This window comes from Lathamus discolor, chromosome 3 (assembly GCF_037157495.1).
Source record: "Lathamus discolor isolate bLatDis1 chromosome 3, bLatDis1.hap1, whole genome shotgun sequence".
Taxonomy (NCBI): Eukaryota; Metazoa; Chordata; class Aves; order Psittaciformes; family Psittacidae; genus Lathamus; species Lathamus discolor.
The window spans coordinates 106,437,927-106,453,100 of NC_088886.1; the positions used below are offsets into that span (position 1 = coordinate 106,437,927).

The 15,174-nt window shown below is 53.3% G+C and overlaps 2 protein-coding genes across 7 annotated transcripts in view; one reads left to right on the forward strand and one right to left on the reverse strand.

Moving 5' to 3' along the window:
* CDH23 (cadherin related 23) overlaps positions 1 to 15,174 on the reverse strand; it is a 210,215-nt gene that overhangs the window by 38,067 nt on the left and 156,974 nt on the right. For 4 of the 6 annotated variants that reach the window (XR_010610789.1, XM_065671015.1, XM_065671016.1 and 1 more), the window contains 8 exons: positions 14,319 to 14,432; positions 12,977 to 13,125; positions 4,413 to 4,473; positions 3,890 to 4,038; positions 2,841 to 2,976; positions 2,258 to 2,646; positions 2,064 to 2,165; positions 281 to 430 (listed from right to left, as the gene is read on the reverse strand). Coding sequence is in view for 5 of the 6 variants with exons in the window: in XM_065671015.1 (XP_065527087.1) it covers positions 281 to 430; positions 2,064 to 2,165; positions 2,258 to 2,646; positions 2,841 to 2,976; positions 3,890 to 4,038; positions 4,413 to 4,473; positions 12,977 to 13,125; positions 14,319 to 14,432 (1,250 nt within the window). In the remaining variant the exon portion in view is untranslated. Of the gene's footprint in view, positions 1 to 280; positions 431 to 1,497; positions 1,501 to 2,063; positions 2,166 to 2,257; positions 2,647 to 2,840; positions 2,977 to 3,889; positions 4,039 to 4,412; positions 4,474 to 12,976; positions 13,126 to 14,318; positions 14,433 to 14,834; positions 14,879 to 15,174 lie in introns of those variants that run through there. The other 2 variants (XM_065671023.1, XM_065671017.1) reach the window with 2 other exon arrangements.
* On the forward strand, positions 6,671 to 10,834 carry C3H10orf105 (chromosome 3 C10orf105 homolog). The gene is made up of 2 exons (XM_065672825.1): positions 6,671 to 7,047; positions 10,317 to 10,834. Exons 1-2 carry the CDS (start codon positions 6,801 to 6,803, stop codon positions 10,736 to 10,738), a joined length of 669 nt encoding a protein of 222 aa, XP_065528897.1. The 5' UTR covers positions 6,671 to 6,800; the 3' UTR covers positions 10,739 to 10,834.

Genomic DNA, 15,174 nt, shown 5'->3' on the forward strand with positions numbered 1-15,174 from the left:
GGTTTTCCAATTGCCAGACTCATTTTGACATGTGTCCCACAGAGCCCTTTACCCCAGACAGCCCAAGAAGGATGTTTTTCCTCTCGTGCTGCATGCCTCTATTGGGGAGTGCTGGTACCCACTTCACAAACAAAACTCTTGGCATCAATGTCCAGTTTGCTCTTGCAGGGACGCAGAGGAGGGGAAGGGATTGGGAAGATGCTGATGGAGGCATTTTGCTTCAGTGAAACACTATCACAGCATTACAGGCAGCTCCAGCCTGCTGTGCCAGGCTCCCTACCTGCCCGTTGCTGCCTGCATCTGGGTCACGGGCGAGGACCAGAGCCACACGCTTGCCAACAGCACTGTCCTCTGCCACGCTCACAGACGAGTCGGAGGTGATGTCGAACTGGGGGCTGTTATCGTTCTCATCCAGGACCGTGATGGTCACCTATGGACATGGCACAGGGCTCAGGCAGGGCCAGGGCAGGAGCTGGCCCCCTGCCCACCCGGCATCAAAAGCCAAACTGACAGCTCCGGCAAACTCTCGACCCATTGTACCCCTCTGAGGTGCCAACAGTGTCAGTGTTGTCCATCCCATGTGGGAATGGGTGCAGGTATTTGAGCCCAGGAGCTGAAGCTACTTCCCTGTCTACAGAGGAGAAGAAGGGTGAGATGGAGGGATGCTTAGAGGTTGGAGAAAGTGCAATGGTGCTGCAGCTTTCAGTGGTGGATTTTTCTATGGAGCATCCTCTGCTTTTTTATCCTCCAAATAGCTGGGCAGAGCAACTCATGCTGCTTCAGGGTGAACCTTTCCTGCTAAGCTTTTCACAAGCAGCAATTTCACCTGTGCTTACAGCCCAAATGTTGGGTAGTGTTTGCTTTAAAGCTAAAGTGGCACAAAGAAGACAGAATTGCAGATATTTAAACCAGAGATGGGCATTAGAGAAGACCTGAGCTTCCTCCTGGGAGGAGACATATGAGTGAGTGACAGACCAGTCGGGAGATGCTCAGAGAGGCACCCCAACTGCAGGTGATGGGGGACCAGGCTACCTTGGCCACAATTAGCCAGAGGAAATGCTCTCATCACATTTGTAATCCAAGAGCTGCAACACGACACAGAAACGGGAGAGGAAGAGCCTTTCTGTTCCCGGGGCTCTATTTATGGGTGCCCCAAGCCCCAGGTGTGTCCAGGCTGAATGAAACAACATCCCAGAGGAAGCTGGGGAGTGAGTTGTGTGCTTCGGGGTGATTCGGTTATTGTTGCCACTGAATTAAAAGCAGAGAGCCAGGAGCAGGGAGAGTCCATTCAGCTGCTGTGATGGATCCGGCAGCTGCTGTCCCAGATGCCAGATCAGGGTGTTGGGATTTCTGCTCGCCAGCAGCAGGGTGTCACAGAGGCTGGTGCTGGTGGGATGGGCTGGGAGATCTCCACCGCGGTCCCTCCCCACAGCTCAATATGGAGTTTGGGATGGATGCTGGCCCCCACGATGGTGCCGGTGTGACGGATATGCTTACCTTCTGTTGGAGGACAGCAGAGCAGGAAACAGAAAAGAGAGAATCAAGAGTTAGTGAGGGATAAGGAGGTGCAGCTACATGCAAGAGGCAGTCCTGCATCCTGTTGTAGCAGTGTTGGGGTCCACAGGTACCCGCTGCAGTGATTCAGAGGCTCCTCTGTTGGTGCATCCCTTTGTTTTTAATAGATAAACTTCCTGGCAGTGCACCCTGCATGCCTCCTGCCCCAGCAGAGAAATGCAAATCACCCCCATACGCGGCTGCCTTTGAAACTGCCAAATATACCCCTCTTAAATATAAACCACAGTGAAGTATTTCAAGGCACTCAAATTTACCTCTCTTAAAACAGTTTTAGCTTGCAAACTCTACAGTTTGGGATGGGTTTTTTCCTTTTTGTTCTGAGAAATCCCAGCCTGTGACATGCAGAAGCTAAATGGAGGGTTTCCCCAAATCAGGGTTTCCAGCTGGAGCAGAAAGACCAACTAGGACATGCTGTCCCATGCCAGAGAAAGAGGGAGGTGACTTCAGGTTATCAGAGGATGGTGGGGAAGTGGGTAGAATCTACTCACCACTGTAGAGTCAATCTTTGGTCCTCCATCATCAGCCACCACTGTCAAGGTGTAGAAATCCCCTTTCTCTCGATCCACCTGGCCTTTGACCGTGATCACACCCTGCCAAGGATGAACAGCAATTGTGTCAGCCACCAACACTGAAGTTCATGGTGGACAACCAAGCCAGAAGGGCCCATGCTGTAGCTACTTACAGTGATCCCATTGATTTTGAAGAGGGAGAGTGCCTGGGCATTGGTGTTGGGGTCAAACTTGTAGGTGATCTGGTTGAGGTTGTCAATGGAGCGAGCTTGGACCCGCAGCACCTCAGAGCCTAAGGGGATGTTCTCCATGATCACGGCCTCATAGCTACTGTTAGAGAACTGCACAGCCTCATCCAGCTCGTTCAGCAGGCTGACGTATACGCTGCAGAAGCCCTGATTGTAGGGGGGCGCTTGGTCCGTGGCAGAGACATTCATCAGGTAGCTGGTTTTGGTCTCATAGTCCAGGTACTCGATCGTTGTGATGAGGCCAGTGCTCTCATCGATCTCAAACTTCCCTTCTGCCCCTGACAGGATTCTGTAGTTCACCAGACCGCCATTTCCTGGGACAGAGCAGGAACCATGGTGCCAGCTGGATCAAGCATCCTGAAGAGGTTGCACCACCAATGCTGACCCCAACCACGGAGCAGAGCCCATCCCACCTGGGGATTTCAACCTAGCCAAGCCAGGATCTGCGTAACGGTTGATTTCACCACTTCCCCACCAAGTGGGGTATTTGTCACCTCCAGCTTCCTACCTGTGTCTCGGTCAGTGGCCCGGACCACTGCCACCGAAGTCCCTATCCCTGCTGTCTCCCGCAGCCCCAGGCGGTTGTACTGCCGCTGGGTGAACACCGGCACTTCATCATTGACATCTTCCACATAGATGATCACCTGTGAAACACCCCAGAGAAACCATGGGTGAGCCAGGAAGGCTTGTGAACCCTTGCCAACACATGGCACGCGTCTGCTGCACAGGAGAAATGTTATTTCTAGTACAAACATCATGTAATGGAGGGTGAACATAGAGTTTAACATCATAGATTTAAGCAAGCCCCATGGTTAGAGTGATTCAGGATTTCCCTGGCCAGAGGGAGATAACAGTCTGTATATTAATTTCAGTGTGCTTTGGGATCTCCTGCTCATAACCCTGCAGTTAGAGACCCCGCAACATGGGAACGATGGTAACTTGGTGGGAACTTTTGCTCAAAGTTCAGCAGGTCGAGCTGCTGTCTCTCCAGGGAGCACCCTTTCTCCTCCTGGTTTTCTACTTGCTGCTGGTGCTGTGGGCATGTCACGCTTGGCCAAAGCCCACCCCACCAGTGGGTCTAAAAATAGATGCAGAGGGCTGGGTTTGTGGGAACCGTGGGAAGCTAGTGTGTCACTGCTAAAGATTACTGCCACCGGGTCCTGGCTTATTTAAATAGATGCCTAGCCAGGAGACACAATTTTCAACAGGCTGAGGCTCAGCTCTTCCTCCTGGCAGCAGAGCCCCATCTCGCTGGGCAAGCAGGACTCCCTCCGACAGTGGCTGCCACACCACTTAGCAGCATTACTGCAATGAAATGTCACAGGAAAGAAGAAAAATAAACAACAAACCAAACAAAAAAAGATCCCACCAGCTCTTCTCCACTCACAGCCCCCGGAGACTTTGCATCAGCATTTCCATACCAGATTCCTCCAGCTTCCTGCATGCCTTCAAGGGCTGGAAAGGACTGCCCTCTGATGAAGGATCCTGAATATTCTGCATTAACTCCTCTGCAGCCCTGCCCTGCTGTCCACCTCTGGGTGGTTGCGAGCTCCTTACCCGCACGGAGCTCCTCATAGGTCCCTGCTCTGTGTTGTAGGCCTCCACCTCCAGGACGTGAGAGGAGTTCTGCTCCCTGTCAAGGTGCCGCACGCCTCGCATCACCAACCCTGTGCTGGGATTGATGCGGAAGTTGTTGTGCTCGTTTCCTGGCAGGGGGAAGAAATGAGATGGATGCTGTCCAACACCACTGCATCAGTCCTGGTGACATGCTGAGGAAGCTCTCTTGGAGGAATGTGACCCAGCAAAACCCAAGTCCCATCACCTCCAGCTACATCAGGCTCAGCTACATCAGGGTTTGGCCCTGGCCAAGCCAGAAGCTACGGCATCTAGGTGTCCATCCATGACAAATCATCCCCCAGAAATTAACCCTAATGTTAACACGTTGTCTAAGGGTGGAGAGGATGTTTTTGTGGACTGAAAAGTGCAAAAGGGTAGAGAGTGCAACCTCTTGAGGCTGTGTGCGCAGCTGGCCAGAGTTTGGTGCAAACTCGCCAATGCACGAAGGGGCATCTGGACTTACCCTTGACAATCCTGTACCACACTCTCCCATTAATGCCTTCATCCGCATCTGTGGCTTTCACCTTTATGAGAAAAGAAAAGCACTGAAGGAGAAGTGCAGAGATTTCCAGACCATGACAAGTCCTCCCACGCTGCCGAGGCTGGACATCCTGCTCCTCCACCTGAGCCAGGAGCTTACCAGCTGCAAAGCAAAAGAAGTTACCCTCCCCTTGTCACCAGACAGCAGGAATAAAGGGCTTGGGAGCCCTCAGCTGCCACGTCGATGGGCTTGGGTTGGGAGCTGGGCCTGAAGACCACGCCATGAATCCCATGGGTCAGTGTTCTGGTGGAGAAGCCTCTATTGATCCCGCTTCACGTGCCAATGCTTGTACCACTGGAGATGCCGCTGGGGATGGAGCCTCCCTGTCCACAGGGATGGCTTGCGCTGGGCAGGGAGAGTTGGTCCTGTGCCTGTTGGGCACGTAGCCCACAGTATCGGGGCAAGTCAATCAACAGCAGCATATGTAAAAATTAAGGAAAGAAACATGAATACGACCAGCCTAGCGCATGCTGGTGGTCCGGACACCGCTGAGTCTTCTCAAGACCAGGACCGGAGGGTTGGGAGCACCCCTTAACAGCGTTGCACTGCACAGTGCGTGCACGTACCGAAGCAGCCGCCGGCCGGGGAAACCCAAGGCACGGGTCCCCTCTGGTGTCGCTGAGCAACACTGCAGCTCTCCCCGCAAACCGCAGCCCGCTGGCCCCGGCAGCTGGGAAGCGGGAGATGGTGAGGGCCAGCGGGGCCGGGGCTTCCTCCCCGGCTGGCACTGAGCCACTGCATCTCCCCTCCACAGAAACCGCTTCCCACAGAGGATCCAAAGCACAACCGCAGTGGCGGCTGCTTACAAATCACCACGGCGAGGACGTGGGGAATGCCTTAGCCTTTCTTTTCCACCTGCTTCCCTTGGCGAAGCATCTGCTGCTGCATCTTCTCCCTACAAATACTACCCAGTGCTTTCCTTTTCTCCCGCAGGTGGGGGTTTGCACCCAGACTTGCACTGAAAAGAGGAGGGGATGCTGCAAAGGGTGCGCATACAGCAGGAACAGTGAGGCCATTTATAGGGGCTCAGCTTTAAAGCTCTGGGCTGGCTTTCATCAACAGCCCCACACAACACTTGCACGCATATGAGATACTCTTCTGAAATGCAGTTTTGAGATGCCTTTAATGGCTCTTGTGCCCTTCCACTAAGTCAATCTGTGTCAGCAGAAACCTTAGAACATGCTGACCCCTGTACTTGCAAACTAACTGGATTCCCCACCCGTGCCACATACACACTGTCTCTCTCTGTCCCACACCAGTTCACACCTTGCTTATGGCTGGACACAACCCTATGCATGCCTCGCTCCATGTTTCACAACGGACCCAGCACCTTCCTTTCACAGTAGAGAGCTCTCCCTCAAACACCATCTCTTCCACCCTTGGGTCTCTCCAAGGCCATTTCTGGGCAGGAACTGGGCTGTGTGCTCTCCCGTGTGGCGGGTGGGCCCTGCACCCATCGATGCCTAGGCAGGCAAGCAATGCCCAGGCAGATCCGTGGCCTTGGCATGGGAAAAGCTATCCCACCAGCCTAAATGCCCTGCTGAGGTGGCAGTGGTGGCAGGGAAACCCTAAGGGATGGGATGGGAGACAAAACTTGCAGCTTTTTATTCATTTTCTGCCCAGCTGTGCTGGGAAAGATGCATTTCAAGGAGAGCAAATGGAAAGATTTTCAGCTTGATGAGCAAACTGCACCCTGCAAACACCCCCTTAGCCATCCTTTTCCCAGCTCACCCCAAGCATTGGCTGCAGGCAGCTCTAGCACACAAACCACACAAAATGTCTTGCCCAGGTATTTGTTTCTTACTTAAAAAAAAAACCCCAGGCAGTCTGCATTAAACCAATGCATGCTCCTACCAGCCTGCAGACTGGGAAAAGCTCAGTTGCTGCTGGTTTGACTCACTGAGGTCCCAGAGGAGATGCGGTACTTTGACAGACTGTCCCGAACTTGGGAAAACAATTGCACTCGAATGCAAGTGGTGGGAGAAAAGCTCTTTCTGCTGCAGGTGCAAGGCACCTTGTGCACCTGAATGCTGGGTGCCTCCAGCCTGCTTTATCCCCCCCCCGCTAGTGAGAGTGGGCTGCAAGCAAAGCCAGCCTTTTAAGCCTACCTTACCCCACAGCTGCAGCAAAGGGGTCCGAATCGTTAGAGGAAAGAGCGGGGAAATAAAAGGATGGGAAAAGAGCAGGCAGCTTGTTGCGGAGCTGCTGGGGCGCGGGGAAGCAGGCTGCGGCGGGCAGCCCGCAGCCCCCTCCCCTCGGCCCACCACGACTGTACCATTCAGCGTTCCCGCAGGGGCAAATCGCAGGAAAATGCATCCCGGGTGCTCGACCCCTCGTGCCAGCGGGGCCCAGCCGCAGGGCACCGCCGCACTGGCAAAGCCCGGGAGGGGGCTCAGTGCCCCCCTTGGCTTCGCACACTCAGGCTGCTCCCAGCCTGGCTGCCAGCTCTCTCCCACCCTCCCTTGCCCTGCAAAAGGGAGGAGGGGGCTGGCAGCGGCGGAGCGAGGTGGGAGAGGCGGCAAGGCAGGCGTGCGGGAGCTCGGCCAGCCGGTGAGAGGTAGGGAGCCCAAACCCCCGTGGCAAACCCACCGCTGGCCGCTCAGGCTAACCCCGAGGGGCGAGTGAGACACCGCGGACGTGCCGCCATCCCGCAGCCGCATGGGGAAAGGGCTGCGTTTGCAGCAGTGGAGAGGCGAGACGCGGAGTTTGGGGTGGGTCTGAAGTCAGGAATCCCTCCTCCCTTCCCTGTCGCGTTGCTTTGTTTGTCCCAGTGATGGGAGAGGGGGAAAGTACTGCGGATGCAGCACTTCTGCTAAACAGTGAGGGTGGTGGGGTACAGCATAACTTACAGCCCTTTGCTTTCAGCACCCAACTATCCGGGTCGGTAAGCTGTGTGTTTGGTACCTTACAGCATTCCTGCAAGTGAGCGGAACGAGCTAGTGACTTGGGAAAAGCTAGGAAGCTCCAGAAAAGTGTCTCTAAGCAAGGTGGGGAGGGGCAAGAGAGCTGCTTTTCATCTGAGCTGTATTACAGGCACAGAAGTGCCTAAAAGCAGCCTCTTCTTTCTCTGCAGGAGTTAGAGAAAAGAGAGGGGGAGCATATGGAAAAACTCCTGCCAAACTATGCAGCTGGGCCAAGCCAGGCAGGCAGCACCCGGTGCTGGGCAGAGTAACGCTCTTTGCTGCTCACACACAAGAGTAGTTTCTTCTTCCTTTCTACTTTCCTCAGGAACATTTTGCTTTTCACAATTTCTCTTCTTTCCCTCTGATCCCTGGCTGCCTCTTGCCCAGTAATGGGTCCTAAGCACTCGTGGGGACATCTCCTGATAGAGTAGATCAGGCAGCAATGATCCTGTTGTGGGGGCTTGCCAGGCTGGGCAAACCTCTTCTTAACCCATCTGGTTTAATAATGTGGGGCTTGGGTGGGAACGGCAATGCTGGGAAGGGGCAATGGTACAGGGATGCAGGAAGCAGCTTGGCCCAGCAGGTACAAAATACTGTGGGCAACTGATCCATTGCCATGCTTCAGAAAGGCACGAAGCTCCTACCCTGCAGGAGGGAAGCCCTCATTCCTACATGTGCTGTGGGCAAGGGGAGTGCTGCTCTTACCGTGCCCTGACCTTTCTGCTGGTAGGACCACAGTTTTGGTGGCCTTTCTGAAGTTCTGCTGAAACAGCTGTAGCTCTGTCTCAGGCAGGAGGTGAGGGGGAGAGCTGTGTGCACGTTAATACATTGAAAACTTATCAACCCCAAAAAGGAGTCACTGCTCACATGTACTTGGCTCTTCTTTTGAAAGGTCTTAGAGATCAGGTGAGGAAAAGCCTGGACCTCCTCTGGAGCCTGAGCTGGGTGTAATGAGAGGGTGGCTCAGAAGCTAGAGAAGAGGGCATAGCTGAAAAAGCCTGGGGAAACATCAGTGTGATCTGTTGTGAGGAGTTTCTAAGGGACAGTCAGCTGGATGTAAAAGAAAAACCCTACAGCCACCACTGACAGAGCAAAACACTACCTGAAGAAATTGCCGAGGCCTCCCAGCTTGCTCTTAATGAACAATATAAGGTAACAAAGCCAAACCACATGTGGTCAGTAAATGCCAGAATTAAGGTAGCTGTGGTAACCTTGATTCAGGCTGCCTTTGGTGTGCACAGTAAGCAGGAGCCCTGCCTGCTGGTTTTCATGCCCGGGCAGTGCACAGGCGCAGCCTGCCTGCGGGGCAGAGGGGTCCTTGGGATGGCTGAGGCTGCCAGGGGCTGCTCTGCTCCAAAAGCTGGGGGGAAGTGGCTGAGCCAGGCAAGAAGAGGTAAAAACATCACTTTAGGGGGAGCGACAAGAGTCTTGGTCCCCTGAGCCTGCCTGCAGTATGCACGGGGAGGGTATGGCTGGGGCACAGACAACCCACTTTCAAAGACTCCTTAACCTCTGAGTGCTTGGCCTGGCAGCTCTCAGAGTGTTTGCTTAAGGTTGTTTCCACCTGCGTAATGTGGACAGTGAGAAATGCTTGCCTGTTCTGACGCAACACCTCTCTTTCCGCCAGGCTCATCTCCACCGTGGTGTCTCATAGTTTCCAGTCAGTGATTAAAGACATGTCACTGATGTCTCCTGTCCCCTTTTTTGAACGCTTTGTGGTGAATGGCTGCTGCCTTCACAAACCCGTGTGGCTTTCGGATGGTGGCTGCAAGAGCAGACCCAGAGACCCTGGCAGTCTCTGCAGCCCTTCTTTTCCCCTCCTAAATTCTCAGTTTTAAATGGTCTCTGTAGAAATCCATACTTGCCAGGAGACTGCCTGGCCACAGACCAGTCTAGCAGCTCTCCATCACTTTTCTAACTCCCACCCCTCTGTAGGAAAGTCAGCATAATAAAGCTTTTCCTCCAGCACACAGACTAGAGTACCAAGAGCCAAGCCAAGCTGCCGCACTGCAGAGGGTTGATACAGCAATATTTCCCCAACCCTCATCTCCAAGCTGGAGAGATGCTGGCCCCTGGGAACATATGTAAGAGAGTGCATGGGAGCAAAATGATAGGTGCAGACTGCTTTGGGGATGCAAGCTGGGGAGATCTGACCTGGTGAGTCAGCCATCAGGTGTTCAGTAAGAGCTCTTACTGATGAGGCTTTGGTGAGCTGGTTTGCAGAACTGGCTGAGAAACCCGCAACGTGTCTGAACGTGAAACGAGGTCAGCAAAATGCCTAACACAAGAGGGTTTTTGGGCACAAGCATGGTGATGGTGTTACGCTTCACCCCTGAAAAACCCAACCAAACAACCAACAAAAGAACAACTAAAAAGGCAATAGTGCAGTACAGCTTGATGAGGACTTAACTGGGCAGATGTTCAACCAACTATCCATTTTCTCTGGGGAGAGTGTGCAATCATAAAAGGCCAAATGACAGTTCATTCAATAAACCCACATTTCTGGAGAACAGAGAAGAACCAAACCCCAGCAGCTCAGAGGGGAAGATTTTGGACTGTCTCTAGTGTATGATTATTTATCTCTTTCAGAAAAGCATCATGCAACATGTGTGCATGTTCCCTACGTGTGTCAGCACTGGGACCATGGTACCATATGTACATAGTACTACCTGTGCTAGATCTCTTTACCAAATAGTTTTGCTCTTCAATTCAGGTCAATGTTTGCAAGTATAAATCCCACCTCTGTGCTTTGCCTCCTGGCAAAACAGACAAACTCCTCCTATCCCCACTGTGTCACAGAAAACGCAGCTTGGACATCAAGGCAAGCCAAAAATCCATCAGGCTAGATGGAGGGTGGCTGTCCGTCCAGCTTCTAGATGGTAATCACCCATGTCGCTTGTCTGTGTTACCTTATGCACTGCAGGGAAGATGAGCACAGAGGACACTGGCAATGGGACCTCTCCTACCACGCCTCTCCTTGGGCTTCTGGTTTCAGCCACTGAGCTGGTCCCTCCCAGCTATGCATCCCCTGAGACAGCAGACCCACTGCTTGTCATTGTTGCACTCATCTGCATCTTCCTCCTCCTGGCAACCTTCCTCATCTTTGTTACCCTCTGCAAGCCAGCGGCGCTGGACCAGGCCCGCTCTGGGCCCCATGAGTGCATGCCGCATCACCCAGTGGATGCAAGTGAGCCCCAGCTGAGGTTCTGGAAGCGGCTGGGCTCCCTGCGATGCTCCATCAACACCTTCAGGAGGAGTCAGCCAATGTCCCAGAGACAGCTCACTTGCCCCAGAAGCTCCCTTGCCGGCCAGAACTGGAATATCATGGAGTCCACCAAAATGTGACCCTCCTCTGCAGGAACTAACTCACCCCACACTGCTATTCTTTCCCAAGCTTTTGGTTCAGCCTCAGTTCCCTTCTGAGCATCCTGGCAGAGCCCCTTTGAGCAGCTCATTTCCAGGCAGTGACTCTGCAAGGCGATGAGAGATTTTGCTATTTCAGGTTCAAAATGCTTTCCAGGTTACTGTTTCCTGGCAGGAAAGGTGGAGGCATCTGAACTACAACCACACACAGCTACCACCAGGCAGTCCAAAAGACACTGCCACTTCATTTCTTTTGGAAAACATTGTGCAAGTTGCGAGCCACCTGAACAAACAACCTGGGCGAGAGAAGAGCAAGCTGGCTACCCAACAAATACTGCTTTGAAGAGAGGCATCCTGGGGCAAATGCGCTTCACAAAAAGCAGTCTTCAGCTGAGATTGTCCCTGAGTTGTGGTCCTAAGAAGGCAGAGGAAGGCTTGTGCCCCCTGTGTGCCACCCGGTCCCTGTCTACTCTCATTCCTTGCAATGAGCCGTGGTTGCTGCAGTAGATGCTTGGAAGGATGTATGCTACAGCTGTCTGCTGGAAACCTGTTTCAATAAACGAGCAGTGGGAGCAGGTAAACATGCCTATAAATGCATTAAAGAGAGCTTTTGAGGCTCGCAGCCACTGCCAGCTTGGAAAGGCACTGTGCAAAGCTGAGCTGCTCATTTCTGCTGGGAAAGGGTACAACAACCAGCAGGTAAGCTGACGTGCTTAGAGGAATCAGTACAAAACACAAAAAGTGGCTTAATTCTTCCAGGTCTGCAGCTCATGCTATGTTCAGCTATTGAGTTCACCCCTCTGGGTGAAGTCTCCATGCTCAGCGAGGCCCCACGGTGAGCACCAAAGCCCATCTCCCTGGGTTTCACTTGGTCATCAGGTGCAGCTCTGCATCAGGACCTCTCCGGGCTGCTGGGGCATTCCTGCTCTCCTCTGGCCCTGGGCTGCCTGGCTTTCAGAGAAGAGGATGGGGAAGCCTTTGAAAACTCTCTTGTTGCCACAGGGATGTGGGGATGTATTTGAAGGGAGAGACTTTCAGTAGAAATGGCTCACACTAAAGGTGTAAATTAAACTAAACCCAGGTGATTGCCCATTTCCATTTCCCTCAGATTTTGTTCTATGGAAGACAAACTTCCCCCTAAAACTGCCTCTCCTTTGCCACACACTTCCAAGGGCATCCCCTCTTTTGGGAATCATTCTCTAAGAAGAGGGACTTTGTTATCAGACTTGGGTTTCCTCCATTCTCAAGTCTTTTGATTTGAAAACCAGGCTCAGTTTCAGGAGTCCCGTGGCAGGGCTCTTCTCTGCCTGCACATCTCCCCTACACACCTCTACCCCAGGGGCAGGGACTGCAGGCAGATGCCTGACCCCAGAGGCAGGCATCACGTACCATGTGCCATGGCACAACAGGTGACGAGGAGCTGCAGGGCTCACGCTTGGCGACTGGCTGCCCAGAGCAGGGCTCCCAGCAAGCCTTTGTTGCAAGAGTCAAAAGGCTCCTTTCTTCTCCTGGTGACTCACCCAGCCTTGGAGAGCCAGGGACAAAGCTGCCCCTTTCCCTGTGCCAGGAGAGGTATTCAAGGCAGGAGGAGCCTTCCCAGGGCCCTCTGCAAAGAGCCTTTGGTGCCTGCTCCAGAAGAGCTCTGGGTTTGAAGAGATGCTGGAAGCCCTTGGAGGCTGTGTGAATGCCAGCATTCATTCAGGGCTCACTGAGCCATTCAGCTCTGCCCACTGCTCCCTTGAAGAGGAACAAAAATGAAAGCAAAGTTCAAATGCTTTTCTCCCTCAGTTCCCCCCTCCTCTCAGAGCACCTCTTTGCCTGCACTCTTCTCCCTTCCCCTTGAGATCTCCGCTCTCAGCCCCTTCTCTGCTGGGAGGAGGGAAAAAATAGGGACCCAGCCAGGCAAAGGGGCTTCACCAGCACGGTGCATGGGTTTTCTCCTCTCCCCCCTGCAGAAATGGGTGAATTTCTTATTTTTGCCTTGCACTTTTGTGTCTTCCCCCTGGTGCTCACAGTTTGGGTTACCAAAGGTGCAGAGGAGCACACAAGCAAGTTCACATCTTGCCCTCTCCTGGGGCAACAGACCACCGAGGGGAGAGAAAATCTCTGCCCTGGGCTTCCTGCAGATGACAGCCAAGGTGCCAGGGCATGGAGAGTGGGGGACCCCCTTCACCCACCCCTTCACCCACCCACAGGCCCTGGTGGAAGAAAGCCACATGCCTGCACTATACTGCTGGCAGCTGGGATGTCCTCGGGGACGCTGACTTCGTAGCTGCTCTGAAGGAAGATGGGTCGGTTGTCATTGACATCCAGGACAGTCACATACACCGTGGCAGTCCCAGTGCGCCGGTTCCCAGTGGGGCCATTGTCTATAATGGGAGAGAAAGGTGAGGGGAGTTCTGGTCACCTCCATCTCCTTACACACAGGTCATAGTCAGCCCTCAGCTGCTGAAATTAACAGGATCAGAATTTTTAAACTAAAATCCTGTCTTTTTTGCAGCTTGCAAATCCCACACTGAACCATGGCGTGGTTTGGTTTTATTCTGCCTGTCCTGAAAGAAAATGGAAAAGCTGAACCACCCCTAAGCTCTGCCATGGAGCCACTGCCCAGGGAGGCTGGAAACACAGCTAGTCATTAAAGCAGCTCCATAGACTAAGAGAGTGATGTATGCTGGAAGGGACTGCTGGAGGTCAGGTATTTGGGAGATGAAGGCAAACAGGGGTCTGATGGGTTTTCTGTAGACCCAGCTCAGCTCACAGCCAAAGAGCACCAGGACCGGTTGATGTTCAGTAGATAAGGACATGGCACAAAAGGTGAGGCAGTGTGGACCATAAGTGTGCTTGGCTTTTCCAACATGCCCAGTGCGAGTGAGCATTAAATCCAATGGGCTGGAGCCCATGGGATCTGCTGACTGGGAAAACACAGGCAGTCTGATACCCATTGGAGGGGCAGAACAGATCCTTTACCACTTGGGATCCAGTCCTGCATGCCCAGGTAGCACGGCATCCCTGCTGCAGACCCTGTGGCACCTGCAATGCCATGCCCCCGAGATTCCTCACCAGGCCACTTACTTCTCCTTTCAAAAGGGATGTCTAAGTCTTCTGTAATCAGGCACGTCATTATAAAACTCTGGGGATTATGGCCAAGATGTGTTTGGCACATAGGCCCTCGACCTGTGCCAGGTGGCTCTGGATTAATTGGCAGCCACTGAGCCAAAGGCTGGCATGGCATTAGGTGAATGATGCTGTGGCTCTAGCATTTCTGGGTGGAGGTCTGCCCCAGATAGTGTGGAGCTTCTTGGGAATGGGTGGCCTTGCCTGCCCTGGGGGAAAGGGAAAGCCCCAGAGCTGGGTGAGCCTGAGGGGTGAATTTACTGTCTGCAAGTCATGTTGGAGTTATATATTAATGTGGGTTGTGAAATGCTAATGCCAAACTCTGGTTTACAGAGTGCCTCAAAGGTTGCTGTCTGTCTGACTCTCCATTGAGGCCACCCGGCACATGCGCAGCCACCCTGTGTGGCTGTGTGTCAGCAGTCCTCTGGGAACAGTGGGAAATCCTTACCAATGGCCTCCAGGATCAGTGTATACGATGCCACGGTCTCCCTGTCCAGACTCACGACTGTCCTGACCACCCCATCTCTGAAGCCAACGCTGAATTTGCCATCCTGGTTCCCACCTGCAGCACAGGACAAGGACTAAGTCACCCTTTGTAATGGATGCAGAGAGCAGAGTCCACGCTGCATGGGGTGCTGCAGCCTGGGCATGGGGTCAGCCCAACTGTGGAAAACCCAAGTGCTTAGCCTGCCCTCCTGAAGGGATGCATTTCACACACTTGTGAGCAAGGCAAGCTTGTAGGACGAGCTTGTGTCTTGTTCTAGACAAAGCGTCTCTGCAGTAGAAGTGGGCAGAGCATCTTCTCTGCCACACCAAACGCAGTGCCTGCATCACAGCGCAGGAAAGGAGAGATGGTTGTAGGAAAAGCTGAATCATGTAAGAGCCAGATCATTTCCTGAATGCTTCGGAAGCAAACTGGGGTAACTTTGCACATGGCCTGCGGTACCTGTGGGACAACACACACCGTTTCTCTTGCGAGGGAAGCTGGAGCGGCTGCGAGATGAAGAGTGAGGCTGCTATTGTGAGAAAAATGACTCTGGTGACACTTCTATTTCTGCCCTCTTCCTGAGGGCTAAATGCCACATGTGCAGTTTGCAAGTCAAAGCACGTCCAGGGGGTTCCCCAGTCTCCTGCTGCAGGTGCTGCAGATGCCTGCTTGCTCCCTGCCCGCCCAAAACCACCTGCATGCGGGGCTATGAGATACCCTAAAACTCTAGAGGGGCTTCCAACCATAAATGCGCATGCTGCCCCAGCCCTCGCTCCCCAGCGTATTCTGCCCATCCTCATGCTTCTCCTGGCTGTAT

Bases quoted from the DNA above. Each gene is read 5' to 3' on its own strand.
- C3H10orf105 (XM_065672825.1), top strand. From the start codon at position 6,801: ATGCATCCCGGGTGCTCGACCCCTCGTGCCAGCGGGGCCCAGCCGCAG. The intron at 7,048-10,316 runs GTAGGGAGCCCA...TATGCACTGCAG, and splicing joins GCTCGGCCAGCCGGTGAGAG to GGAAGATGAGCACAGAGGAC.